Source organism: Eumetopias jubatus, unplaced genomic scaffold (genome assembly GCF_037043125.1).
Source record: "Eumetopias jubatus isolate StellerSeaLion01/CBP00866 unplaced genomic scaffold, mEumJub1_p1.0 scaffold_2, whole genome shotgun sequence".
In the NCBI taxonomy this organism is placed as follows: domain Eukaryota; kingdom Metazoa; phylum Chordata; class Mammalia; order Carnivora; family Otariidae; genus Eumetopias; species Eumetopias jubatus.
The window spans coordinates 21,308,083-21,335,764 of NW_028274808.1; the positions used below are offsets into that span (position 1 = coordinate 21,308,083).

At 38.0% G+C, this 27,682-nt stretch overlaps 1 protein-coding gene across 1 annotated transcript in view; it reads left to right on the forward strand.

Annotated features, from left to right (window-relative positions):
* Positions 1 to 886: 886 nt before the first annotated feature.
* Positions 887 to 27,682, forward strand: part of MTMR7 (myotubularin related protein 7) — a 105,533-nt gene continuing 78,737 nt past the window's right edge. Inside the window, exon 1 of the mRNA XM_088021389.1 lies at positions 887 to 1,157. Within this exon, the coding sequence (XP_087877515.1) occupies positions 1,134 to 1,157 (24 nt within the window). The 5' untranslated portion in view covers positions 887 to 1,133. The remainder of the gene's footprint in view (positions 1,158 to 27,682) is intronic.

The window sequence follows — 27,682 nt, forward strand, 5'->3', positions numbered from 1 at the left end:
ATGCTACAAGATATGTGAAAAAGATCTCGAAATTTTAAAATAAAAGTAACACTATTGATTAAGCATTTATTTGGAAAGCTACAATGTGCTTACCACGCATTGAACAACAAGAGCTAGAAGCCAGAATCTCTTCAGTTAAAGAATTTACAATCCAATTAGAAAGAGATGAATAAAAGCTAGAAAAAAAAAACTGAATGGATATTATTCTAAGAACTATGTACAGTCCTGTGAAATTTTAGTTATAGTGGAAGGTTGAGCACTTAGGGTTGCAAGAAAAAAAGGTTGGGGGGTAGTGGTGGCATCTCTTCTCTGGCTTTTCCCCGATAGCTTAATACTAACAATAGCAGTAGCTACTCTTAATATCATAATAGAAAATTGTTATCTTATAATGGATGTTTTGTATCTTTACCTTCTAGTTCAGTCAGAGCTAAGTGAAGATGGCAAATGCACACCCAACACGGTGCCAAGGGAAGGCATCTCTTGCAACAGCTAAGTGGCAGGTTGATGTGAGATTCCTGAATTAACAGAACACCTCCTAAGGATCTAACACTGTTGCTCTTATTGCCACCCTTATCCCAAATGCTCTACCAGCTGCTCACGTCCTCAAACATACAGACATAGCCCACCAGGCCGTCCCGGATCGGGAGTGCAAGTGGCAGCCTTTTTCCTGCCCCACCCTGAAGTCCTATCGATCCTGGGACTTTCGGGAAGGAAGCCCATCAGTGCGCGGTGCGGAGCTGCGCGTACTCCCCAGCAATCGTCCAAGAGGCCACACCCAACACAAGTCCCCCATTGTGTCTTGGGGAACAGTAGCCTCACAGTATTATGCTGGCTGCCCCTCTTAAAGAGCAGCCAGCGGCTCTTGGCGACCCCAACCAGCAGTGGGCTGGGCGGCCGCACGCAGGACAGGTGGCAGGAGCGCAGAGGCGCGCGCGCTCTACGGCCGCGCCGGCGCCCCGGGCCCGCACGCCGGCCTCGCGCGGGCGCCGCCGCACCTGGAGGCGGAGCCAAGCCCTGTGGCCCGCCCGCTCCCGGGCGCGAAGCCCCCTCCCCGCGCCCCTCCCGCCGCGCTGCAGACGCGCGCAGGTGCGTGAGGCCGCGCCCGCCCAGGACCTTGCAGAAGTGGGCCCGCCATGGAGCACATCCGCACGCCCAAGGTTGGTGGCACGGGCGCGGGCGGAAGAGGGAGAGCCGGAACTGGAGGAGGGATGCTGAGCGGGCGGGAGGCCCGGCTTCCCTGCGGGGCGCTGGCCGAGCCGGCACGGCGAGCGAGGGAGGAGGAGGCAGCGCTCGAGCATCTCCGGGTTCGCTGTGAGGCTGGTCTTTCTCTCGCTGTCTCACAGGCCTAACTGTGGCTGTTGCTGGATCTAACCTCTTGTCCTTGAGAGTGCGCATTGGACAGGGGTGGAGGGGAGGGAACCCCAATCGTCCGTTGAGTAATAGAGCTGCTGATAAGCTGATAAACGCTCCCATCTAGTCTGGCACTAGGTTGCGGGTGCTGCCCCCCCCCCCTCAATTTTCTGTTGGCTGCTCTGAGCAGTTGAAAGAGAAACAAGCATTCCTGATGACAGGTGCAAGGGAAGGAGTTACGTGCAGGTGGATTAAAGGCACTCCGGAAGCTTGTTGAATCTAAGGGTTTCAGACCCACAGGGCTCACCCTTCAGCTACTCCATCCTCGGGTTGTCAGCTGCAGTGCACCTTACACGGAGCGGATGATCAATATTCGCTGTGGGGTGAATGTTATTATCAGTCCTTCCATCTTCTTGTCTTTTCCGCCAGTTTTCGTTCATTGAGGAGAAGGGCGCAGCTTACAGATTCACCACTGGTGTGTTTGAAAACAGCAGCAGGTTTTGCCACTTAACACAAGCGCCTGGTCCCTGGTCATTCCAGATAAATTACACTGGAATTGTTGATGGCTGCACCAAACTTCCCCACTCATAGTTGCACTAGTAATTTAGAGTGAAAACGATGATCAACATTCCTGTCTGATAAAAACCCTAAACTAGTGATAAGAATATATTTCAAGCCAGTTGGCTATCTCTCCTTATTACCACCACAGCTCCTTGTCAGGATGATCTCACGTTCAAAATCTAGGCCCTTGATAGAGTTCAGTCAAAGCTGGGTCTGTGTGGTTAGAATTTAGGCGGCCCCAGGGATCCCACTCATTTCATGCAAGGGAGGAGGGGGTGGGCATCGCTTTGTTATAAGTCCAGTAAGAAGAATTCATTCCTAAATTCTAGAATGGTTCCTAAGTACCTCTTTGTAGAAGCCGCTTTACAATGATCTCAGGTCGGTGGAAGAATAAATCTTTTAGTTTGCTAGATAGTGTCAGTTCCAATAGTAAATTTAAATTGTATTGATTTTGCACTATAGAATTAAATTGTTGCTTTACTATTGAGAAATTGTAAACATAGAAGAGAGCACCATAAACCACAAGGTAGGTGGCTCAGAGCTTTCAGGATTTAAGTGCTGCTAAATAATTTATTCCCGAATGACAAATTTAACTCATGGACTCCCCTCGTCCTTGCCAAGGGCATTTTTTCTTTGTCATGATGAAGGGGGCCCTTTATAAAAATGATATCTGATGTGAATGTCAATAGCAATAGTGATAGAGTGACATGGCACCATAGAATATGAATTTGGGGAGTAAAGACCTTTTCTAATCTGTGTTCAAACTCTGTACAAAGCCACGTGTGTAAACCTGAGCAGCAAACAATATTCTACTTATTCTTATAATTGGTTTCCATGAACATCCTCTAAGCAGAAATCCTCTTCTATCAGGAAATGGAAAAAAAGGGGGGAAAATGGAGAATCATCTGAAATGTCATTGGATTGAGGGTCATTAACATTTAGGATAACGCAGGTGGAAAAAATTAAATATAGAGATTGGGTGGAGCAGATTCATTTATTCATTCATTTCATCTCACAAGCCTTTGAGAACCTTTCATGTGTGAGGCTCTGTTAGGTCCTGGGAGCATGAAGCATCAAGGAACTCTTTGTCTGGAAGGGGAGACAGTTGTAAGTCTGGACAGAGATATATACAAGAGACTGGATGAGAATGAGCTCAACCATTAAGGGTGAGCGAAGTTTTCTTAAAGAAGAGTGGAGTCTTAACATGTAAGGAGTCAAGGAGGACCAGGAGCACTTGAAATAGCTGTCATGCAGTTGTGTCCATATGATGTAAGATGACAACCTCAAAGAAGCTGAAACCTTAGGAGTGATAAAGATGGAAATGATGAAATGATTGCTTGAGGCTAAACAACATCTCTTTTCATTTTGCATTTTTAAGTGCAAAACTGATTTTCACAGTATAAATGAACAATAGAACGTGGCTACTTACAGAGTATGTGTTGCAAAGTATATCATTAGTAATGGTTATATTCATCTTTATTATTTGCTTCCAGTATGCTCTGGGGAGCTGGATATGTAGTTTGCCTTAGATTTCATGATTCATGTCTTGGGCTATAAGGAGGGATATAAGGATGTTCGCAAGTTTTGTTTTTCTGATCTGTGGGTTTGCAGTGATATTTACTATGTAGATAGCAGGCTTTTATTTTAAGAATAATTCACTGGAAAAGAAGTGCACACATGTATGTGTATATAATATACAGTTGCTTTGCTACTACAATGAAAGTCATTTCCTCTTCATAAGCTGCATGATATCTATCACAGCCTCTGTGTTCTTCTTCAGTCTCTGGAGTGCAGTTTAAGGAGACAGATGCACATGAATAATCTGGAATACTTTGCACATATTTCTTTCTGTGTGTGTGTGCATGTTTAACTGAAGCCTTTAACAGAGCATATGTTAAGCAGGGTGTTTCTCTCCCAGAATGGTTCCTTTATAGAAAAAAAAATGTTCTAAGGACAAGCTAGTTTGCAGTTGGGTCAAAGTGAGGACACCAAGCATTACCTGCACTCATCACAGTGAACTTTTGGGTTTTTACTTCACTGTCTGGAATTTTTTTTTTTTTAACCAGTCTGAAAACTTGCTAGTAAGAAAATACCCTGCAAGAAGCTTAGGGATAATTTGGGTTCAGTTATATGAAAAGGCTGCAGGACTCCTGGACATAGCTTGAAGTGTTTTGTAGGATTTGGTTTTGTACTGGACTGAAGCTAGTGTGTCTAAGATCCTGGCTAAATAATCTCTACTGTTTATGCTTTGATCTTTCCGGGAAACTTTTTTTTTCTCCCACATCAGTAAATTTTAGTTGTAAAATAAAATATGTGAAGACCTCCCAAACTGCAAAACTGATCTTGAAGATGTCTTCTCTTTCCACCTCTTCCTCCTGGTCTGAGCCATTACTGGAATAGCCTACTCACTGGTAACTGTCCTCTGCTCTTCTCTACCCCCTTCTGCGCAGAGGGAGCCTGGGGATGCTTTGATGGCACAATTTGGTCATGTTACTTGCTCGCTGAAATTCTTGGGTGGCTTCCCTTTGTTTTGGTCTCTTTTTAAAGATTTGTTTATTTATTTTAGAGAGTGTGAGTGCGGGGTGCGGGACAGAGGGAGAGGAAGAGAGCATTTCAGTCAGACTCCATGCTGAGTGCGGAGCCTGACAGAGGGCTCTATCTCACAGCCCTGAGATCATGACTTGAGCCGAAATCAGGAGTCAGACGCTTAACCGACTGATCCACCCTGGGTGGCTTCCCTTTGTACCCAGTGTATAAAATGAGGATGCTCAGAGTGTCCCATAAGGCCCTGTGTAGACTGACCCCTCCTCACTTCCCCAGCCTCATTCTGTGACAATCATTTCTTATTCACTACCCTCTGGTCACAACTAGCCTTTGTGTGTTTCTCAAATGTGAGTTCTTTTCTGCCTCAGGACGTCTGCACTGCTGTTCCATCTAGGGGATACTCTTATTCTCACTCTCCCCCTGGCTAAAACTCATCTCTCTAGTTACAGACTAGATAGAATTTCCTCAGAGTGGTTATTGCCCAATTCCTCCTGAGTCAGGTTTGCCTGTTATATTGTATCACCAAACGCAATATTTCACCTTATGCTCCTTGTTCCAAGTTTTAGATTTATTTGAGTGTTTAATGTTTGGCTCCCCTGCTAGACTAGGAGCCCTGTAAAGGTGAGGATCATGTCTTGTTTACCCCCAACACAGTTCCTGGCACCGATTAAGCATCAGTAAATAAATTAATAATTGAATAATAGTAGTTCTTGGTTTCAGTTCTTCAGTTTTTACTATTTGCTTTAGTGATCCAGGCCTTGTGTGTTGTACCCGTGACTAGGGACAGTATTGTAAATCCTCTAATAGATCTAGTGTCGAGTACTTGTAGATGTCAGTATATTATGTCACATATATATAATGATGTGTATTTTGTGATTATATGTAGTTTTAATGAGATAAAATCCAAATAACATTAAATTTACCATTTCATTCATTTTATACAATTCATGTTTTTTAGTGCATTTACAATGTTGTGCAACCATCACCAGTCTCGAATTCAGAGCATTTCATCACCCCCCAAAAGAAACCCAGTGCCAGTTAGTAGTCAGTCCTCATTCCCCAAAGCCAACCACTAATCTACTTTTGGTCTCTATTAGATTTGCCTACTCTGGACATTTCATATCATAATCTAAGATATGGCCTCTTGTGACTTCTTTCATTTAGCATAATTTTTTCCTAGGTTCATCCAAGTCGTAGTATGTAATGACACTTCATTCCCTTTTATGCGGGGTAATATTGTACTATGTGGATATACCACATGCTGTTTATTCATTCACCAGTTGATGGGCATTTGTGTTGCTCCCACTTTTTGATCATTATGAATAGTGCTGCTATGAACACTCCTATACTTGTTTGTGTGTGTGTGAAAATAAGTTTTTTTTTTTTTTTTTTTTTGAGTATGGTTGACTCACAATGTTACCTTAGTTTTAGGTGTAAAATTTAGTGATTTGACAAATTTATACATTATGCTATGGTCACCACAGGTGTAGCTACCACCTGGACTATTACATGGCTATTACACATCACTGACTGTATTCCTTATGCTCTTTTATTGCCAAGATTTACTCATTCCATAACTGGAGCCCTGTATCTCCCTTTCCACTCATTTTGCCCAATCCCCCACCCCCTGAAAATAAGTTTTTAATTCTCTTAGGTGTATCCCTAGAAGTGGAATTACTGGGTCATATAATAATTCAATGCTACTTTTTGGGGAAATTATGGTTACATCTTACGTTTGATATTACTAAAACTTTCCTCTTCATGTGATTCCAACAATATAGAATGACTTGTATAGTATACAGAACCTAGATACTTTGGAAACAATTGTTTAGATGGTCTGGATAGATTTACATCAGAAGGGAATATGGAATTTAATTGTTGAACATTTAAACAGTTTCTTAGAAAACCAACCCAGTGAGCATGAAGTTATATTTCTATCATTCCAAATTCAATTCTAATTTGTGACAATGGCCCTTTTTACATAGTCATAGTGTGCTTTTTCCTCTCATACTGAACTTTTTGCCCACTGTTATTTTGTATATATATTTTATGTTCAGAATTCACTCACCTATTTATTGTTTTATTTTTTTTAAAGATTTTATTTATTTATTTGAGAGAGAGAGAGAGAGAGCATGAGAGGGGAGAGTGTCAGAGGGAGAAGCTGACTCCCTGCCAAGCCGGGAGCCCGATGCGGGCGGGACTCGATCCCGGGACTCCAGGATCATGACCTGAACCGAAGGTGGTCGCTTAACCAACTGAGCCACCCAGGCGCCCCTATTTATTGTTTTAATGAGTGTATATTATTCATGTAAGTAGTTTGTGTAACCTGTCTCTACTATTAGGGATTTGGATTTTGAGCCCCTGTGAAAATCCCTGGTAGTTTTCTTAATATATATTGCCCAGACTAGAAAGCCTTAGAGTAGGAACAATCTTAAGAGGTTATTCCATGATATCTTTCAGTATTTGAAAGATTCTCATATGGCCCAGTGTTTAGGCAAATTCTTTATAGTCTTAGCAGAAACAAAGGATAGAGATGGCAGAGGAGAAAGTCCTTGCTGATATAGAGGAGTTGTTTCCCACAGTTATATCTGTTTGTATAAAAGACATTAGTTTATCTTTTAAAAGAATAGAGGCATCTAACAGTTGACTCTTGGCAGTGAAGATATGGAGGTATTTCAGGCATCTGAGAAGAGAATGGACTAGAATCATGTTTTTTTTTTTTAATTGAAGTATAGTTGACATACAGGATTATCAGTTTCAGGTGTACAACAGTGATTCAACATTTACATAATTATGAAACGATCACCACGATAAGTCTAGTCACCATCTGTCACCCTACATGGTTATTACAATATTATTGACTGTTCCCTCTGCTGTACTTTACATCCTGTGACTTATTTATTTTATAACTGGAAGTTTGTACTTCTTAATCTCCTTCACTTACTTTGCCCATCCACCACTCCTCCCATCTGGCAACCACTCATTTGTCCTCTGTACTTACGAGTATGTTTGAGTATGTTTCTACTTTGTTTTATGTTTGATTTTTTAGATTCCACATATAAGTGAAATCATATGGTGTTTGTCTTTCTCTGTCTGACTTCACCGAGCATAATATCATACCTCTAGGTCCATCCATGTAGTTGCAAATGGCAAGACTTCATTCTTTTTTATGATGGAGTGATTTTCCATTTCATAAATATGCCAAATATTCCTTATCCATTCATCTATTGAGGGCTCTCGGGTTGCTTCCATATCTTGGTCATTGTAAATAATGCTGCAAAATGCTCCTATCTTTTTGAATTAGCATTTTTGTTTCCTTTTGGTAAATACCCAGAAGTGGAATTGCTGGATCATATGGTAATTCTATTTTAATTTTTTGAGATCCTCCATACTATTTTCCATAGTGGCTGCACCAATTTTCATTCCCCCAACAGTGCATGAGGGTTTCCTTTTCTCTGCATCCTTGCCAACATTTGTTATTTCTTATCTTTTTAATACTGTCTATTCTGACACGTGTGGGGTGATATCTCATTGTGGTGGTGATTTTTCTTTCCCTGATGATTAGCGATGTAGAGCATCTTTTCATGTGTCTGTTGGCCATCTGTATGTCTTTTTGGAACATGTCTGTTCAGGTCCTCTGCCCATTTTTTAAACGGATTGTTGTGGGGTTTTTTAGAGTCAGGTTGCATGAGTTCTTTATATATTTTGTATATTAGTCCCTTATCAGATGTATCATTAGCAAATATCTTCTTTAGTAGGTTGTCTTTTTGTTTTGTTGTTGGTTTCCTTTGTTGTGAAAAAAGCTTTTTAGTGTGATGTCCTATTTGTTTATTTTTGTTTTTGTTGCCCTTGTCTGTGAAGATAGATCCAAAAAAATATTGCTAAGGCTGGTGTCATTGAGATTACTGCCTATGTTATGTTTTATGAGCTTTATGTTTTCATGCCTAATATATAGGTCTTTAATCCATATTGAGTTTAGTATATGATGTAAGAAAGTGGTCCAGTTTCATTCTTTTGCATGTAGGTGTCCAGTTTCCTCAGCACCATTTATTGAAGAGACTGTCTTTCCTCCATTGTTTATTCCTGCCTCTTTTGTTTTAGATTAATTGACCATATAAATGTGGGTTTATTTCTGGGCTCTGTTTTGTTCCATTGATCTATGTGTCTGTTTTAGTGCCAGTACCATAATGTTTTGATTACTATAAGTATGTAGTATAATTTGAAATCTGGGAGCTTGATACTTCCAGTTTTGTTCTTTCTCAAGATTGCTTTGGCTATTTGGGGTCTTTTGTGGTTTCATACAAATTTTAGATTTATTTATTCTGGTTCTGTGAAATATGCCATTAGTATTTTGATAGGGATTGCATTGAATCCATAGATTGCTTTAGGTAGTATGGACATCTTAACAATATTGATTCTTCCAATCCATGAGCACAGTATATCTTTTTATTTATTTGTGCTGTCTTCAGTTTTTTCATCCATGTCTTCTAGTTTTCAGAATACAAGTCTTTAACCTCCTTAGTTACATTTATTTCTAGGTATTTCATTCTTTTTGATGGAATTGTAAATGGGATTGTTTTCTTAATTTATGTTTCTGGTATTTATTGGTGTATAGATTTATTAGCAACAGATTTCTGGGTATTAATTTTGTCTTCAACTTTACTGAATTTGTTTATTCTAATAGTTTTTTTGTGGCGTTTTTAGAGTTTTCTATACCATTTTGTGGGCAAATAGTGACAGTTTTACTTCTTCCTTACCAACTTGGATGCCTCATTTCTTTTGCTTGTGTGATTACTGGGGCTAGGATTTTCAGTACTATGTTGAATAAAAGTTGTGAGAGTGAGCATCTTTGTCTTTTTCCTGATCTTAGAAGAAAAGCTTTCAACTTTTCACTGTAGAGTATGATAGTGGGTTTGTCATATATGGTGTTTATTATGCTGGGGTATGTTCCCTCTATACTCTGTTGAGAGTTTTTATCATTTTGTTAATGTAGTGTACACATTGATTGATTTACACATATTGAACCATCCTTTCAAAATCCCACTTGATTGTGCTATATGATCCTTTTAATGTATTGTTGAATTTAGTTTGGTAATATTTTGTTGAGGATTTTGTGTTCGTGTTCATCAGGGATATTGGCCTGTAATTTTATTTTATTTGTAGTGTTTTTAGTTTTGATATCAGGGTAATGCTGGCCTCAGAGAATGAATTTGGAAGTTTTCTTCCTCTTCTATTTTTTGGGGAATAGTTTGAGAAGGACAGATATTAACTCTCTTTTAATATATGGTAGAATTGACCTGTAAATCCATCTGGACTTTTGTTTGTTGGGATTATCTTGATTACCTATTCAATTTCATCCTAATACTTGGTCTGTTCAGAATTTCTATTTCTTCCTTGTTCAGTTTGGAAGATTTTATGTTTCTAGGAATTTATCCGTTTCTTCTAGGTTTATTCGTTTTTTTCTAAGTCCAGTTTGTTGGCATATAATTGTGCATAGTAGTTTCTTATAATCCTTTGTATCTCTGTGGTGTCAGTTGTACCTCCTCCTCTTTCCTTTCCAATTTTATTTATTTTATTTTATCTCTGTATTTTTCTTATTGAGTCTGGCTAAAGGTTTTTCAATTTTCTTATCTTTGGACCAGACCAGCTCTTAGTTTTGTTGATCTTTCATATTGTTTTTAAAGTTTATATTTCATTTATTTCCCTTCTTATTTTTATTACTTCCTTCTACTAACTTTGGGCTTTGTGTATTCTTCTTTTTATAGTCCATTGGGTGGAAGTTAGATTGCTTATTTGAGATTTTCCTTATTTTTTGAGGTATTAATATAAACTTCCCCCTTAGAAATACTTTTGCCATGTCCCATAGAATTTGGACCATTGTTTTTCCATTCGTATTTGTCTCAAGGTATTTTTGGATTTCCTCTTTGATTTTTGTTGACCCATTCGTTGTTTAGTAGCATGTTGTTTGACCTCTATGTACTTGTGGGTTTTTCCCCCCAGTTTTTTTTTTATTATAATTAATTTCTAATTTCATATCATTGTGGTTGGAAAAAATGCTTGATTTCAGTCTTCTTAAATTTATTGAGACTTGTTTTGTGGCCTAACATGTGATCTATTCTGGAGAATGTTACATGTACACTTGAAAGGAATCTTCTGTGCTTGAATGGCATGTTTTTTATTTATCTATTAATCCATTTTGTCTAATGTATCATTTAAGGACTCTGTTTCCTTATTGATTTTCTCTTTGGATGATCTGTCCATTGATGTATATGGGGTGTGAAAATCTTCAATATTGTATTGCTGTCAGTTTCTACCTTTATGTCTGTTAGTATTTGCTTTACATATTTAGGTGCTTTTATGTTGGGTGCATAGATACTTACAGTTGTTATATCTTCTTGGAGTGATCCCTTTATCATTTTGTAACGACCTTCTTTGTCTCTTGTTACAGTCTTTGTTTTTAAAGTCTGCTTTGTCTGATATAAGTATTGCTACCCCAGGTTTCTTTTCATTCCATTTGCATAGAATAGCTTTTTCCATCCCTTCACTTTCAGTCTGTGTGTGTCTTTAGGTCTGAAGTGAGTCTCTTGGAGGCAGCGTATATATGGGTCTTGTTTTTTTATCCATTTAGCCAGACTGTGTCTTTTGATTGGAGCATTTGGTCCATTTACATTTTAAATAAGTATTGATAGGTATGTATTTATTGCTATTTTTTTTAGCTGTTTTCTGGTGGGTTTTGTAGTTCTTCTCTGTTCTAGATTCATGTTTGAATTTCCTCTAAGCCAAGTGCCCAGCTACTCCAAGTTTCATACTTCTCGTGCACAGAACTCACTGTGTCCCTTGGCAGTCCATAATGACCATGGACAGCTCTAAACATTAAGAAGTTTTCTTTATATTTAGTAAAAATCTGTTTCACTTTAGTTTTTGGCAGTTAGGTCTACCTCTGTTCATTGGGAGATTGCCCAGTAGTACATCAACCGTCCTTCCAGGAAAGGGCCCTTCAAGTATTTCATTTGATGCTGTCATCTCCCTAATGCTTCCCTCCTACCTGAGTAGTTAGCTTAGTGCCACCTGTTCTGGTAACCAACCAGTGGCTTCGTTTAAGTCCCTTTACCATCCTGGATGTTTTACTAAGTGAGTTACAAAAATATGTTTACTGCAGGTTTTGTTGAATTGGGAGAAAGTAAAATTCAATAATGATTTTTAAATCGTGTGTTCCACAGAGCCACATCTCAGTGGCCTTTTGGTGAACTGAGTGTGGAAGAGAACCCTTAAGTTAGCTCCACACATTGTGCTGTGCAGTCAAGCCTGCCCTGCCTTTTCCTTGAGTGATAGTGTCTTACCCTCATCTTTGTTGAGTGTAGTCTCATTGGATTTGGTTTATTGCTTAATTGCTTATTCTGTCTTTTGATCTGCTACACTTCTGCCCCTCTTGGTTTGTACCATTGGCATTTTAACAAGCTCACCTCCTGTTACCTCATCCATGATCTCATCCAAGAAAGAAACTAGGTTAGGTGGATGTGACTTCCTAGTAACCAAAGCTACTTTGCCCCCATCTCCCAGGATCTCAATCCTGATAGCAGATTAACTTGTTCTTTCAGTTTGGTGCCATCTACCATTTGAGAAACTTGTCCTTTATCACCTCTCCAGATAGCTTATTGAAGAAAAAAATGAAGTTGTCTGTGATGATGACTGAGTGAATCCATAATGTTCCTGCTGACTGATGGTTTCCTTTTCTAGGTTCATACAAAATTCCATTAAAGAAGCAATTTTAGAATCTTGCCTTGAATTAATGTCAAACTTACCAACTTATAATTACAAAATTCCATGTCCCCCATTTGAAAATAGTGATCTGATTTGCAAGTGTTCTCTGTGATTGAGAGAGCTCAGTAGACTCCTGAGAAGATTCTTTTTCTGTGTCATTCACTACTAGTATATCATTAGCACTAAGCGTTATCTCTTCTTTCAATTTCATTTAACAAATAATAATTTTCAGGTTATAAAAGTATTATTTTTGATTCTATATTAGAATTGATATAGAAATTAACTGCTGTTAATATTTGAATATATTTCCTCCTGCCATTTTTTTTTTATCTCATGAATACTCAACCTTTTTATTTGTTTGTTTAGAAATTAAGGATCACCCAGCTCAATTTTGTAGTATGCCTTTTTTAACTTACTGTATTGTGGTCTTTGAAAACATGCTTTTAGAAGACTATGTGATGTTTTATAATACAGAAATATCATTATCACATTAACCATTTCCCCATAAGGCTATTACAATAATGTTATGATGAAAATCTTGTTTATTAATTATTATCTGCATATGTGATTATTCCCTTAGGATAGAACCCTAGATGGAATTACTGTGTCACAGAAGATGAATGATTGATATATATTGCCAAATGACTTTACAAAAACATATCAAGTTTTAGAAATTGATTTTAGGTATAGTGTCCTTCTCACTGTGCCATTGCTTTATTATTTAGAAAAAAAATTTGCTACTGGGTATTATGAATCACAGACCTGTAGGTCTGAAACCAATATGATATGTTTTTAATACAAAAAATAAAGTCAAAGAAAGCCTAAAAAACAAAATAAAAATATTTGCTAATTTAAAGAAGGAGGATGGTACTTCATTCTTTCATTGTGGTGTTTTTTTTTTTTTACTAGTGATGTTGAAACCTTTTCAAACATGATTTTGGCATTTTGTTTTTTCTCTATATTACCTACTTATATCTGTTTTCATTTTAATAATTGGTGATTTTATTATGTGGATGGTGTGTGTGTGTGTATATATATTTACATATATATTTAATAACTTTACTTAGAATTCACATACTATAAAATTAATTCTTTTAAAGTATATAATTGTGTCCTTTTTTGTATATTCACCAACACAATTATCTGATTCCAGAACATGTCTTCACTCCAAAAAGAAACCCATACTTAGTAACAATCACTCCCATTTCTCCCTCCTTATCCATCAACCACCAGTGCACTTTCTGTCTTTGTGTATTAGCTTTTTCTGGACATTTCATATAAATTGAGTCCTACAACATGTGGCTTGCTTTTTTCACTTAGCATAATGTTTTCAAGGTTCATCCATGTTGTAGCATGTATCAGTACTTCATTACTTTCTATGCATTCTATGGATATACAAGATTTTGTTTATCCACTTATCAATTGATGGATATTTATCTTGTTTCCATTGTTGGGCTATTATGAATAATGCTCCTATGAACTTTTGTATACAAGTTTTTGTGTGGGCATATGTTTTTCTTTCTCCTGGGTGGAATCTCACTTCTCTAAGAGTGGAATTGCTGAATCATATGGTAACCCTAGGTTTAGCATTTTGAGGACCTGTAATGAAGTCATTGTAACGTTTCAAAGTTCCACCAACAATGTATGAGGATTCCAGTTTTTCTGTATCCTTGTCAGCACTTATTACTGTCTTTTTTCTTTTATTCATCTTAGTGGGTGTAAAGTGGTATTTATCATAGTTTTGATTTGCATTTCCCTAATGACTAATTATGTTGCCTGTCTTTTCATGTGCTTAGTGACCATTGGTTTTATCTTCTTTGGAGAACCATCTGTTTAAATCCTTCAATCATTTTTAAGTTACATTATTTGTCTTTTTATTTATTTACTTATTTAGTTGAAAAAAAGTTCTTTATATATTCTGGATACAGGTCCCTAACTAGATATATGACTTGCAAATGTCTCCTCCCATTCTGTCAGTTTTCTTTTCGTAGTCTTGATGGCATCCTTTGAAGTATAAAGGTTTTTAGTTTTGATGCACTTATGCATTTTTTTCTTTTATCACTTGTACTTTAGGTGTCAGTCATATCTATGTATATTTTTTGAAAAGCCTTTTTTTCTGCTTATAAAAGTATATCACAGAAAATTTAGTTCAAAAGAGCAGAAAGAAAATAAAAGTCATGCGTATCTCAAAACCCAGGAAAAACTGCTGTTAACTTGGTATAGATTTTCAGCCCTTTCTTTACATATAAATAGAAAAATAATATAAAGAGTTAAGTTCATTTTCTTTCTTTGTATATAATTTGGGGGGATAAGACCTGGTTTTTTATATGTCATAATACACTATAAATATTTTTTCTCATTTTATTAAACATTCTTATGAAAAGCGGTCATGACTACAGCATCTCACGTTGGATACATCGTAAATTATTTCATGTTGGGAGGCGATTCTCTGTGGCTCTTAAATGTTTCTGCGCTTTTGCTCTGAACTACCTTCTCAAGGATGATTTTATTGCAAATGGCCTTGGAAGATAGAAATAGTTTCTCCCTCAGGGGCAAAAGGAAAATTTGTTTGTGGTCCAAGATAATAAACATTATGTTTTCCTTGGAGGCAGAAGTTGGTTAGGGTTGCTGGCATACTTCTTATGAAATTGACTTTTCTTAAACTCTAAGCTCCGAGTTTCCTCATCTGTGACACAGATCTACTCTCTGTGCAACATCCATCCAGGCTGCTCCATCTTGCCCCTTAGACTTGGAGGTAGGGTGGGGGCATGGAGAGCTGATGGAAACATGATACTCATGATTCTATGTGTGCAATGAGTAATAAAGTCCTTTGTTTCTGACCCAGGAGTCTCGTGTCTTCTGTCAGCAGCCATGAAACCATGAGAAGCTAACTTATATGTTGCAAGTAGGTTAAAATCTCAGACACTTCATAGTTTTTGACAATTTATCCCCTAGTATTTGATACTTGTCTCCATTTTTGTTCCTATAATAAAGAACTGTGATAAACATCAGTGTATTTAAATTGTTGTGCAATCCCTGTTGCCTCAGATTAAATTTCTAAGGTACATTGTCAGGTTCTTTTTCTATATATTTTTATTTATTTTTAATTGTTATCATTGAAGTATAGTTGACATGTTATATTAGTTTCAGGTGTACAACATAGCGATTCAACAATTCTTTACATTACCCAGTGCTCACCATGTTAAGTCACTCTCTGTCACCGTACAATGTTAGTAGAGTATTGACTATATTCCGTATGTTGTACTTTTCATCCCTGTAATTTATTTACTTTATAACTGGAAGTTTATAATTCTTAGTCCTCTTCACCTGTTGCCCATCCCTCCACTCCCCTCATCTATTGCAACCACCACTTTGTTCTCTGTATTTATGAGTCCATTTCCGCTCTTTTGTTTGTTCATTTGTTTTGTTTTTTAGATTCCACATGTAAATGAAATCATATGGTATTTGTCTTTGTGACTGATTTATTTCACTTAGCATAATACTTTCTAGGTCCGTTCATGTCATTGCAAATGATAAGATTTCATTCTTCTTTATGACTGAGTAATATTCCACCGTGTGTGTGTGTGTGTGTGTGTGTGTGTGTGTGTGTGTGTGTGTGTACACACACACCACATCTTCTTTCACCATCTATTGCTGGATACTTGGGTTGCTTCCACATCTTGCCCATTGTAAATAATGCTGCAGTGAACATTGGGGTGCGTACAACTTTTCAAATTAGTGTATTCATTTTCCTAGGGTAAATACCCAAGAGTGGAATTATCAGATCATATGATATTTCTATTTTTAATTTCTTGAGAAACTTTCATACTATTATCCACCGAGGTTGCACTAATTTACATTCCTACCAACAGTGTACAAGGGTTTCTTTTTCTCATCCTCATCAACACTTGTTATTTCTTATCTTTTGGATGCTAGCCTTTCTGACTGGTGTGAAGTAATATCTCATTGTGGTGTTGATTTGCATTTTCCTGATGATGAGTGATGCTGAGCATCTTTTTTGTGTGTCTGTTTGCCATCTGTATGTCTTCTTTAGAAAAATGTCAGTTAAGGTTCTCTGCCCATTTTTAAATCAGATAATTTGCTTTATTGGCATCGAGTTGTATAATTTCTTTATGTATTTTGGATATTAACCTTTTATTGGACATATCATTTGCAAATATCTTCTATTCAGTAGGTTGCCTTTTTGTTTCGTTAATGGTTTCCTTTATTGGGCAGAGCTTTTTAGTTTGGAGTGGTCCCAGTAGTTTATTTTTTCTTTTGTTTTACTTGCCTGATGAGACATATCCATATATCCATAAATATGTTGGTAAGGCCAATGTCCAAGAGATTACTGCTTGTATTATCTTTTTGTAGTTTTATGGTCTCAGGTCTCACACTTACCTCTTTAATCCATTTTGAGTTTATTTTTGAGTACGGTATAGGAAAGTGGTCCAGTTTCATTCTTTTGCATATACCTGTCCAGTTTCCCTAGCACCATTTATTGAAGAGCCTCTTTTCCCCATTGTGTGTTCTTGCTTCCTTTGTCATAGATTAAGTGACCATATAAGCATGGGTTTATTTCTGGGCTCTCTAGCCCATTCTGTTGATCTATGTGTCTGTCTTTGTCCCGGTAGTATACTGTTTTGATTACTGTAGCTTTGTAGTATATCTTGGAATCTGGCATTATAACACCTCCACCTTTGTTCTTTCTCAAGATTGCTGTGGCTATTTAGGGTCTTTTACAGTTCTGTACAAATTTTAGGATTGTTTATTCTAGGTCTGTGAAAAATGCTGTTGGCATTTTGATAGGGATTGCGTTGAATCTGTGGATTGCTTTGGGTACTATGGACATTTTAACAATATTCATTCTTCCAATCCATGAGCATGGAATATCTTTCTTTCTAGTTATTCTTGTCATCTTCAATTTCTGTCATCTACATATTAAAGTTTTCAGAGTACAGGTCTTTCACCTCCTTGTTTAAATCTATTCCTAGGTATTTCATTCTTTTTGGTGCAAGTGTAAATGGGATTGTTTTCTTAATTTCACTTTGTGCTACTTGGTTATTATATATATTTTAAACCTTTTTGATGACTTATACTAGATTTGCCTCTAGAATTTTCTGCAACCAGTGTAGCAGAGGAACTTTCTTTTTATTATTCTTGAGAATGGTATGTGAAGGGTGGCTTCTCATTAATTTATATTCTGCCTTTGGTAAGATGGAATGTTTTTTGTGGCTGCTTATAACAGTAGCAATACAGTAATAGTACTGATGAAAGGAAATCTTTAAGTAGTACTGCTAAGTGTTAGGCACTATATTAATTTATTTGCCCTAAAATTACGCTATGAGGTAATTTCTATTATTAGCCCCATTTCACAGATGAGGAAACTGAGGTAAGTCAGCCAGCTATCGGGGCAGAGTGAGGATTCAAAACCAGACAATATGGCTTCAAAAGCCTATGCTCTCAACGACTACACAATCTTGTGTTTTGCTGTTGAGAGCAGGCAAGAGAATGCAGTTTGGGTTCTCAGTGGTTTTACCGCCACAATCCTGGGAACTTCTGCGGTCCTTTCTTGCATTCTTGCCTTCAAGTTAAGGGATTACCTCTGTATTATCAAACATTCCCCTCATGTTTTCTTATTCTTGCAGCTTGGTTTTATCAAAGGAATCAAGCCCTACATTGTGTTTTGATTCAGATCTGTCTAAAGACAGATTATTGCCCAATTGTTAGAGGTTCTTTTATTGCACAACATTTAACAGTATTGGGAGTAGTCTTGGTCATCAAATATGCTCTTATACTTCAAACATGAGGCTGATAGGTTATAGTAAAACAATCTACTTAGAAGTGGAGCTGTGACAGTTATATTTTCTTTAGTTTTGCAAGTGGGAATGGATTGTCTGAACCAAATTATCACAGGAGTTGTGGTTAAGCATTCCTTAAAAACCACTTGCACTTCTTGAGATCCTCACTTCTTGTAGGTTCAGCAAAAGTTTAGTTGAAGTCTGGTTGTCCCGTGTGGGGCTTGGGTATACAGAACACACACTGTGTCACAGAACTTAAGAATCCATGTTCATGGAGGGTGTTATGCTGAGTGAAATAAGTCAATCAGAGAAAGACACGTATCATATGACCTCACTGATATGAGGAATTCTTTTTTTTAACTTTTATTTATTTATTTATTCATGAGAGACAGAGAGAGAGAGAGAGAGGCAGAGGGAGAAGCAGGCTCCCAAGGAGCAGGGAGCCCGATGCGGGACTCGATCCCAGGACCCTGGGATCATGACCTGAGCCGAAGGCAGACGCTTAACCATCTGAGCCACCCAGGCGCCCGATATGAGGAATTCTTAATCTCAGGATACAAACTGAGGGTTGCTGGAGTGGTGGGGGGGTGGGAGGGACGGGGTGGCTGGGTGATAGACATTGGGGAGGGTATGTGCTATGGTGAGCGCTGTGAATTGTGCAAGACTCTTGAGTCACAGATCTGTATCTCTGAAACAAATAATGCAATATATGTTAAGAAAAAAAAAGAAGAAGATAGCAGGAGGGGAAGAATGAAGGGGAGTAAGTCAGAGGGGGAGATGAACCATAAAAGACGACGGACTCTGAAAAACAAACTGAGGGTTCTAGAGGGGAGGGGGGTGGGGGGATGGGTTAGCCTGGTGATGGGTATTAAAGAGGGCACGTTCTGCATGGAGCACTGGGTGTTATGCACAAACAATGAATCATGGAACACTACATCCAAAACTAATGATGTAATGTATGATGATTAACATAACAATAAAAAATTTAAAGTAAAAAAAAAAAGAATCCATGTTCATTCATTCAGTGTTTATATATAAATGCAAGGAGCTACCAGGTAGCTTTTTCTAATTAGGGGGATACAGACTCTGTGTGTGTGTGCATGTGTATGTGTGTGATGGAGAAAACGACAAGAAAAATAGTGAAATAAAGTGCGAGGGTGATGTTGGTTGGAGTGAGTTAGGATTGTTATTTTATATATAATGATATCACGGCCTTCCTGATAAAATGGTATTAGAGCAGAGACCTAAGAAAGTGAGGAAGCAATCTATCTGCATATCTAAGGAAAGCAGAGGGAACATCGGGAGCCAAGGTCCTTAAGTGATTGTACTTAGAATCTTCAGGAATAGCAGAGAGACAGTGTGGTCGAAGTCAGTGAGTTGGGGTAGTGGGAAATGAGGTTTGACAAGGAACGAGCTGTACAGGTAACGTACAGACCTTCACTCTGGGTGTGGAGATCTGTGGAAGGGATCCGAACTCTGACTTACATTTAGCAGGGTCTCAGGTAAAGTAAAGTGGTTGGAGGTGGGAGGGTAAGCAAAAATGGAAAGAGAGGGCTGGGGTGTAGGAGTGGAGTGAGAATAAACTGGATATAATAATTTAAAAGTAGAGTGGTGAGGATGTACTGATGGAGTAGGTATGAGAGTAGAGGGAAAGAGGAGTCAAGGATAACACCAAGGTTGTTGGCCCCACCACTGAAAAGATGGATTGTCAAGATTGGAAGAGCTACGAGAGGAAGATTGGAGGCAGGGTGAGAGGGAATCCAGAGGTCAGTTGGAGAGTTCTGTTAGACACACAGGTGATTTCCTTAGTAAAACCTGGGTACTCCCTTAAGGAACTACAGAATGACAATACCAGAGTGACATGCTTTATTTTTCATAGCACTATTTATTTTTTATCATATATATTTTATAAAGGCCTCAAGTCTTTTTGAGAGTAATCTGATGAAATAAATTCAGTCAATAGATATACACTTTGGAAAATTTTCTGACACATATGTTTGTGTGTGTTTGATCATAGTTCCCTCTGGATTCCATTGTTTTTAAGGACTGTTTAATGTTGAGTAGTCTATTATATATCATGTACATAAATATTTACTTTCAATAGCTTAATCTTTCTTCTTTGCTGACTTCACAAATCACCCACCAACATGGACTATAAACAAATACATTTCTTAGCATGAGAGGCATGTAATATTTAAATATGGGATGATTCTTTTATAATATGAGAGATCCTGCTTTGCTTTATTTTCTCTGGTTCATATATTTGCATCTGTTAACAAACAAGTACATTTATAACTTAACAATAACAACAAAAACCAAGCAGCTCAATTAAAAAATGAGTGAAGGACTTGAATATACATTTCTCCAAAGAAGATAGACAAATGGCCAATAAGCACATGAAAAGATGCCTAACATCACGAGCTGTTAGGGAAATGCAAATCAAAACCACGATGAGATACTTCATACCCATTAGGATGGCCATTGTGAAAAGAATGAAAATAACAAGGGTTGGCAGGGTTGTGGAGCAATTGGAACCTTTACACATTGCTGATGGGAATGCAAAATGGTGCAGCTGCTGTGGAAAATGGGTTGGCGGTTCCTCAAAAAGTTAAACATAGAATTACCATATCACCCATCAATCCACTTTTAGCTGTACACCTAAAAGAATTAAAAACAGGAAAACAAACAGACACTTGTATGCCCATGTTCATCACTGCATTATTCACAATAGCCAAAGAGTGGAGACAATCCGTGTGAGTGGAGACGATCCGTGTGAGTGGAGACAATCCGTGTGAGTCGAGACAATCCGTGTGAGTGGAGACAATCCGTGTGTTTGGTAACAGATGAATGGGTGAATAGATTGTGGTGGATACATGTAGTGGAATATTATTCAGCCATAAAAAGAAATGAAGTTCTGATACATAGTACAAAATGGATGAACCCTTAAGATGTTTTGCTGAGTAAAATAAGGCAGACAAAAAAGGACAAACAAATATTGTATAATTCCATTTAATATGAGGTATCTAGAATGAAGAAATTCTTAGAGACAGAAGTAGAAGTTACCAGGGCCTGGGGGTAAGGGAAGTGAGAGTTACAGAGTTTTAGGAGATGAAAATGTGTGGAAATGGTTATATACTAAGAATGCTCTTAATGCCACCAAATGGCGCACTTAAAAATGGTTAAAATGGTAAATTTTATGTTGTGTATTTTGCCACAATAAAGAAAAAAGCCAACAAATACTTTGCCTGCCACATACCGTTTGCTCAATAAGTATTTATTAACTGAGCGAATTTGTTGAAGGAAGGAGGGAAGGAAGGGAGGGAGGAAGGAGGGAAGGAGGGAAGGAGGGAGGGAGGGAGGAAGGAAGGAAAGGGGGGAGGGAGGAAGGAAGGGGGAAGGGTGGGAGGAAGGAAGGATGGATGGAAGGAAGGAAGGAAGGAAGGGATTTCTGCTATCCTTAATTTGGCAAATATACATCAATTATTAGCCTGATAGTGAGAGGTAGTGTGGCTCTGAAGTCAGGTGCCCACGGTTTAAATTCTGGTTCTGCCACTTACTTGTGGATACATTTTTTTTTTTTTTTACTTTTGGCATAATTTTAAAGATGAGAAATAATTTGCATACCATAAAATTCACTCTTTTAAAATGTACAGTTCAGTGCATTTTGTTGCATTTTGTGGAATCATCATTACTGTCTAATTTCACAACATTTCCACCGCCCTCAAGAGAAACTTCATACTCGTTAGCAGGCGGTCCTTGTGTGTCTCTGCCCACACTCCTGGCAACCACAAGTCTGCTTTCTGGTTCTGTATGTTAACCTGTTCTGGACGTTCTGTGTAAATGGAGTCATACACTATGTGGCCTATTGTGACTGGCTTTGTTCATTTCATTTGCAAGTTTCATCTATATTGTAGCATAAATTAGTACTATGTTCCTTTTCATGGCTGGATAATATTCCATTGTATGGATACACCCAACACCCACACTTGTTTATGCATTCATCAGTTGATAGATATTGGGTTGTTTCCCTATTTTGTTTTTTTGTGAATAAGGCTACTATGAACACTTATGTACAAGTTTTTTCATGTGAACATATGTTTTCAGTTCTCTTGAGTATATACCCAGGATTGAAATATTGGGGTCATATGGTAACTATACGTTTAACCTTTTGAGAAACTAATATTGTTTTCCAAAGCGGCTGCACCATTTTATAGGCCCAACAGCAATGTATGAGGGTTCTGATTTCTCTGGCCAACACTTGTTACTGTGTCTTTCTGATTATAACTATCCTAATGGGTGTGAAGTGAGATCTCATTGTGATGCTTTTCATTTCCCTGATGGTAAGTGATGTCGAACATCTTTTTATGTGCCTGTGGGCTATTTGTATATCTTCTTTGGAGAAATATCTATTCAAACACTTTGCTTATTTTTTTAAGTACCTTTTGGTTTTTTAAAGCAGTTTTAAGTTCACAGAAGTATTGAGCACAAGGTATAGAGATTTCCCATATACCTCCTGCCCTGATACATACATGCTTTTCCCCATTATCAACATCTGCATCAGAGTGGTACATTTGTTACTAATGATGAACATACACTGACACATCATTATCACCCAGAGTCCATAGTTTACATTAGGGTTCATTGTGCTGTTGTACATTTGATGGGTTTGAACACATTTATAATGACATGTATCCATTATTATAGTATCATATAGAATGGTTTCATTGCCCTCAAAATCCTGTGTTCCACCTGTTTATCCTTCTTCCCCCCCCCTCCTCCAACCACTGGCAACCACTGATCTTTTTAGTGTCTCCAGAGTTTTGCCTTTTTCCAGAATATCATATAGTTGGAACCATATATTACGTAGCCTTTTCACATTAGCTTCTTTCAGTGTAATACACATTCAGGTTTTCTCCATATCTTTTCATTGCTTGATAGCTCCTTTCTTTTTAATGCTAAATAATATTCCTTTGTCTGGATGTACCACATTCATCCCTTCACCTACTGAAGGACATCTTAGTTGCTCCCAAGTTTTGGTAATTGTGAATAAAGCTGCTATAAATATCGCTGTAACATGTTTTTGTGGGGACATGAGTTTTCAGCTCCTTTGGATAAATGCCAAAGAGTGCGTGGCTGGATTGTATGGCAAGATGATGTCTAGTTTCGTAAGAAATCACCCAACTGTTGTCCAAACTGGCTGTACCATTTTACATTCCCATCAGCAATGAATGAGAGTTTCTGTAGCTCCACAACCTCATCCACAAGCATTTGGTGTCAGAGTTTTGGATTTTGGTCATTCTGATAGGTGTGTAGTAGTATCTCATTGCTGTTTTAATTTGTAATTCCCTGATGAAATATGATGAGCATTTTTCCATGTGCTTATTTGCCATCAGTGTACCTTTGGTGATGTGTCTGTTAAAGTCTTTGGCCCATTTTTTTAAACCAGGTTTTTTTTTTTTTATGAGAAATGTCTTTTGCAAATATTTTCTCCCAATCTGTGGCTTTGCTTTTCATTTTCTTGGCAGTGTCTTTTGCAGAGAAGTTTTTAATTTTAATTAAGTCTAGCTTATCAGTTCTTTTTTAATAGATTACGCCTTTGGTGTTGTATTTAAAAAGTTATTTCCAAATCCAAGATCATTGAGATTTTCTCCTATGTTACGTTTTAAGCCTTTTGTTTATTTTAAATTGATTATCTTTTTATTGTTGAGTTGTCTTTATATATTCTGGATTCTAGACCTTTATACATTCTAGATACCAGATCCTTATTAGATATATGAGTTGCAAATGTTTGCTTCTGTTCTGTGGGTTGTTTTTTCTCATTTTCTTATTCTTTGAAGCTCAATTTCTAATTTTGACGGATAGAAGTCTGTCTATTTTTCTTTGGTTGTTTGTACTTTAGGTGCCTTATCTAAGAAACCATTGCCAAATCCAAGGTTACAAAGATTTACACAGTTTAGGTCTTTGATCCATTTTGAATTAATTTTTATATTTGGTGTGAATTAGAGGTCTAAATTCATTGTTTTCATGTGGAATTCCAGTGGTCCCAGCACCATTTATTGAAAAGTCTTCTCTTAATTGTCTTGGCACTCTTGTGGAAAATCCATTCCCTAGCGAATTGATTTTGCATAGGCCATGGATGCATGAGTTTCTTACTGGACTCTCAGCTGTATTTCTCTGATCTTCATGTCCATCCTTAACTTGTATCACACAGTCTTGATTATTGTAGTAGAGACAGGATCTTGAATGAGTCACCTGAGGCCTCTCAAAGCCTTGCTGTCCTCATCTATACCCAGTTAGGAGACCCAACCGGAGAATACATTTAAAGCACATAAAAACTTGGCATTCAGCACATTACAGCTGCTTTGTTATTTTTATTATCATCTTTATTGCACAAAGAGGTGGCCACAGGTTTGTATGCTGAAAAAACTATGAAATTTGATAACAGAAAACATTTTCTTAATCCAAGCATTTCGTTTGACTCATTCACTTCCCCGCTGTACAATGGGCGACGTTGTTTCCTCTGAAGGCACTCTGGAAAGGCTGTCTTCCTCTAACCCTACTCAACTTCACACCCATATTTGAGAGCATATTTTTCTTTCATAAAAACATTGATTTATCCAACACGGATGAATGTGGATCAGCATGGGTTTTAGGGAAGATGTCGAGTTTTGTTCAGGAAGCCTCTGCAGTGGCCGATGTTCCTCTAGAAAAGGCCTCAGTGACATCTCCCTGCGATGTTTTCCAGTGTCTGCATGCAGAGAGACACACTTTGATTTTTGTGGACGAAAGTAACATGATAACATTAAAGTTTTCAAAAGGGATATAATGGAGGCATTATATGCCTTGAAACTTTGGAAATCTTGTGAGGAATGACAGACCTGAAACTGTCACGTTGTATATGTGTCTGCTTTATTTAGTGATTAGTAAATTTCAGTATTTGTCCTTGAACTTTCATCATTAACTCATTCTGTTTGGTTATCACTTCTGTCCTATCCCCACCAGAAAAACAGTGTCTGGAATGTTTGTTTTCACAGAGCAGATGTACATATATTTTTCTCATCCTTACTTAAAGCTTATTTTTATTGGCTTTTCTGAACGGGACAAGCTGTGAAGTATGCATGAAATTAAACCATTTGACCAAACGCTCAGGATTCCATGACTTTGTCCCGTGTGATGGTTCAGTTTTGTATTCTTGTGTTGCACTCAGAGTCCAAGCAGCTCATTTTGTACCATATTTCTTAGGCCAGGAACAGTCTAAACTATTTTTTTTTTTTTTTTTTTAGTGCCCTTTCCCCTTGTGGACAGCTAAGTTGAAGCCTTTGGGAGTAAAAGTACTTCCCAGGATATAAACCCAACCCTTCCTCCCACAGCCATTTAAAATAGTTTAAAAATAACCCCCACTTAAAGTTTTGTGGCAGGCTATGACAACTTTATAAAAATTGTGTGTTTACTTTTCTCTTTTTTCATTTGTTAAAACACTGCTTATCACAGATTCCCGGAGAAATAAATTTATTGCCAAGCTATGAAAGAAAATGTCATCCCCTAGGGCAATGTAGCAACATAAAAGTCATTTAGAACATTCCAGGTGCATTTACACAGTACTTACATGTCGAAGTGAACTGTTCAGCCAGTTTGGGGAGTGGAGGTTGAAGAAAGGGATTCTGCCTTCTTGAGTTAAGTGGATAGATTCAAAGACCCTATTCATGCATTTAATCGTTCACATGTACCTTCATCAAATATTTCTCGAGTGCTTCCTGGAGGCCAGGTACTGTTTTAGGCCCCTGGAGATCTACTGGTGAACTGGAAAGACAGGGTCCCTAGTTTCATGGAACTTACATTGTAGGAAAGAATTAAATTGAAAAATATTGCCATATTCTTTAAACACATGTTTATAGTCATATAATCACTGTAAGCAAGACCTTAGAAAATCTTCCATTTTTTTAGATTTGCCAAATCCTGTTACCCTTCCCCTGGAAACCCCCTGGTTGTTTCCCACTTCACTCAGAGTGAAAGCCAGAGTCCCCACATTGTCCTGGAAGATGCCACAGATCACTCTGGCCACTTGGGGTGGCTCCTCCTCTCCTGCTCTTCGCCCCTCACAGACTCTGGTCCAGACATCAACTCCTTGTAGACCCTTGAGCATGTCCAAGCTGTTCCAACTCAGGGCCTTCACTTGTGGTTCCTTTTGCCTGGAATGTTCTTTCTCCAGATTTCCTTACAGCCGGCTCTCTTACTTAGGTTCTCGACTGAAATAGCCAATCATTTGATTCGAGGGGACTTTAGTGGACTTGCTGGTGCCTCTCTACACCCACCTGCTTACCCTGTTTGACTCTCCTCCCTAGCATCCTCTGGCATGCATATGTGTATTTATTTTGCTTATTACCTGTTTCCTGCCCACTCATTCCCAAGCTGAATGCAAGCTCCATGTGCGCAGTGCCTTTGTCTTGTGACTGCTGTATCCCCAGTGCCCAGAGCGCTCTGTGCCTGGCACAGAGTAGAGATGCACAATGAATAATCATTTAATGAATGAATGCATGAAGGGAATAGCTTAATGTGATCTTGTGTCCAAGCTTCACTACCTTTCAACAGCCTTGTTCCTTACCATTTTTATTCTTATTTGTTTACACAATTATGCTAATATTTGGTTAATTCAAAAGTAATTTACAAGAAAATAGAAGAATGGCTTCCAGTAAAAAATGTACCCGGACTTGGTACCAACCTCACAGATTTTAGTTTTGCAAGGAAAATCAGGTTTTAAACTTAACAGTGTAACCAAAGCTGTAATCCCATGGATTTTCACAAAGCTTATTACAAATGACAGCATGAAAAAAACATCTTGCACAGTAACTGGAAGCTCAGCTCCGCAGCGTACCCGCAAACTGACAGGACACTGGTGTCTTGATTAGTCTTAACTTGACAAAGAAGGATGTTATGAAGAGCTATGTATTCATATACAGTAGTCACATAGGGAACTTATGACCTAAAGCAGAGGCAAACTACCTTTCTTGAAACTTCTCAGATTCTTCACCAATGGGGTAACCTTCACCCTGTGTCACGACTAGTGGACTTAAAAAAAAAAAAATCTCAAATCTAGTTTAATGGTGTAGCTTTTATTTTTACCTGTGGGCTTGTGTTCACAGCAGCTTTTAAAAACTGATTTCTCAACAACAGCTGCATACCATCTCCCAGCTGTGGAAAAAAGTCAAAAGTCTTAGTTCTAAGTTGTTTGCATGGCACTTAGTTTTCCCTTTCACAAGTGAAGGTTTTTTTTTTTTTCCCCATCTCTGTTTCTTGTTTTGTGCTTGCAACATCTTCCACGCTTGAACATTTCTTACCTTCTTGTCTGAACATTCAAAATCAGTAATAAAACATTCCTAGTTAATCTTGCCGGATTCTACCTACAAGCAAGCCCTCACATACTTCGTTTTTATGATAATGTTAATTTTGATTCACTGGAAAATATGTTAGCACATACCCGTGCTCGGATTCAGGATGGAAAGGTGAAAAGGGCACAGTGCCTGCCCTTCGGGTCCTACAATCATGGGTTGTGATGTTGCTCTGAGATCACTTCTGTGGTCTCTCATTTCAGGAAGCCAATAAGCTGCAGACTGTGCCTCCTTCTTTCTCCCCACAGTTCTAATGTAAGTGTGGACCTAGCGTTGCTC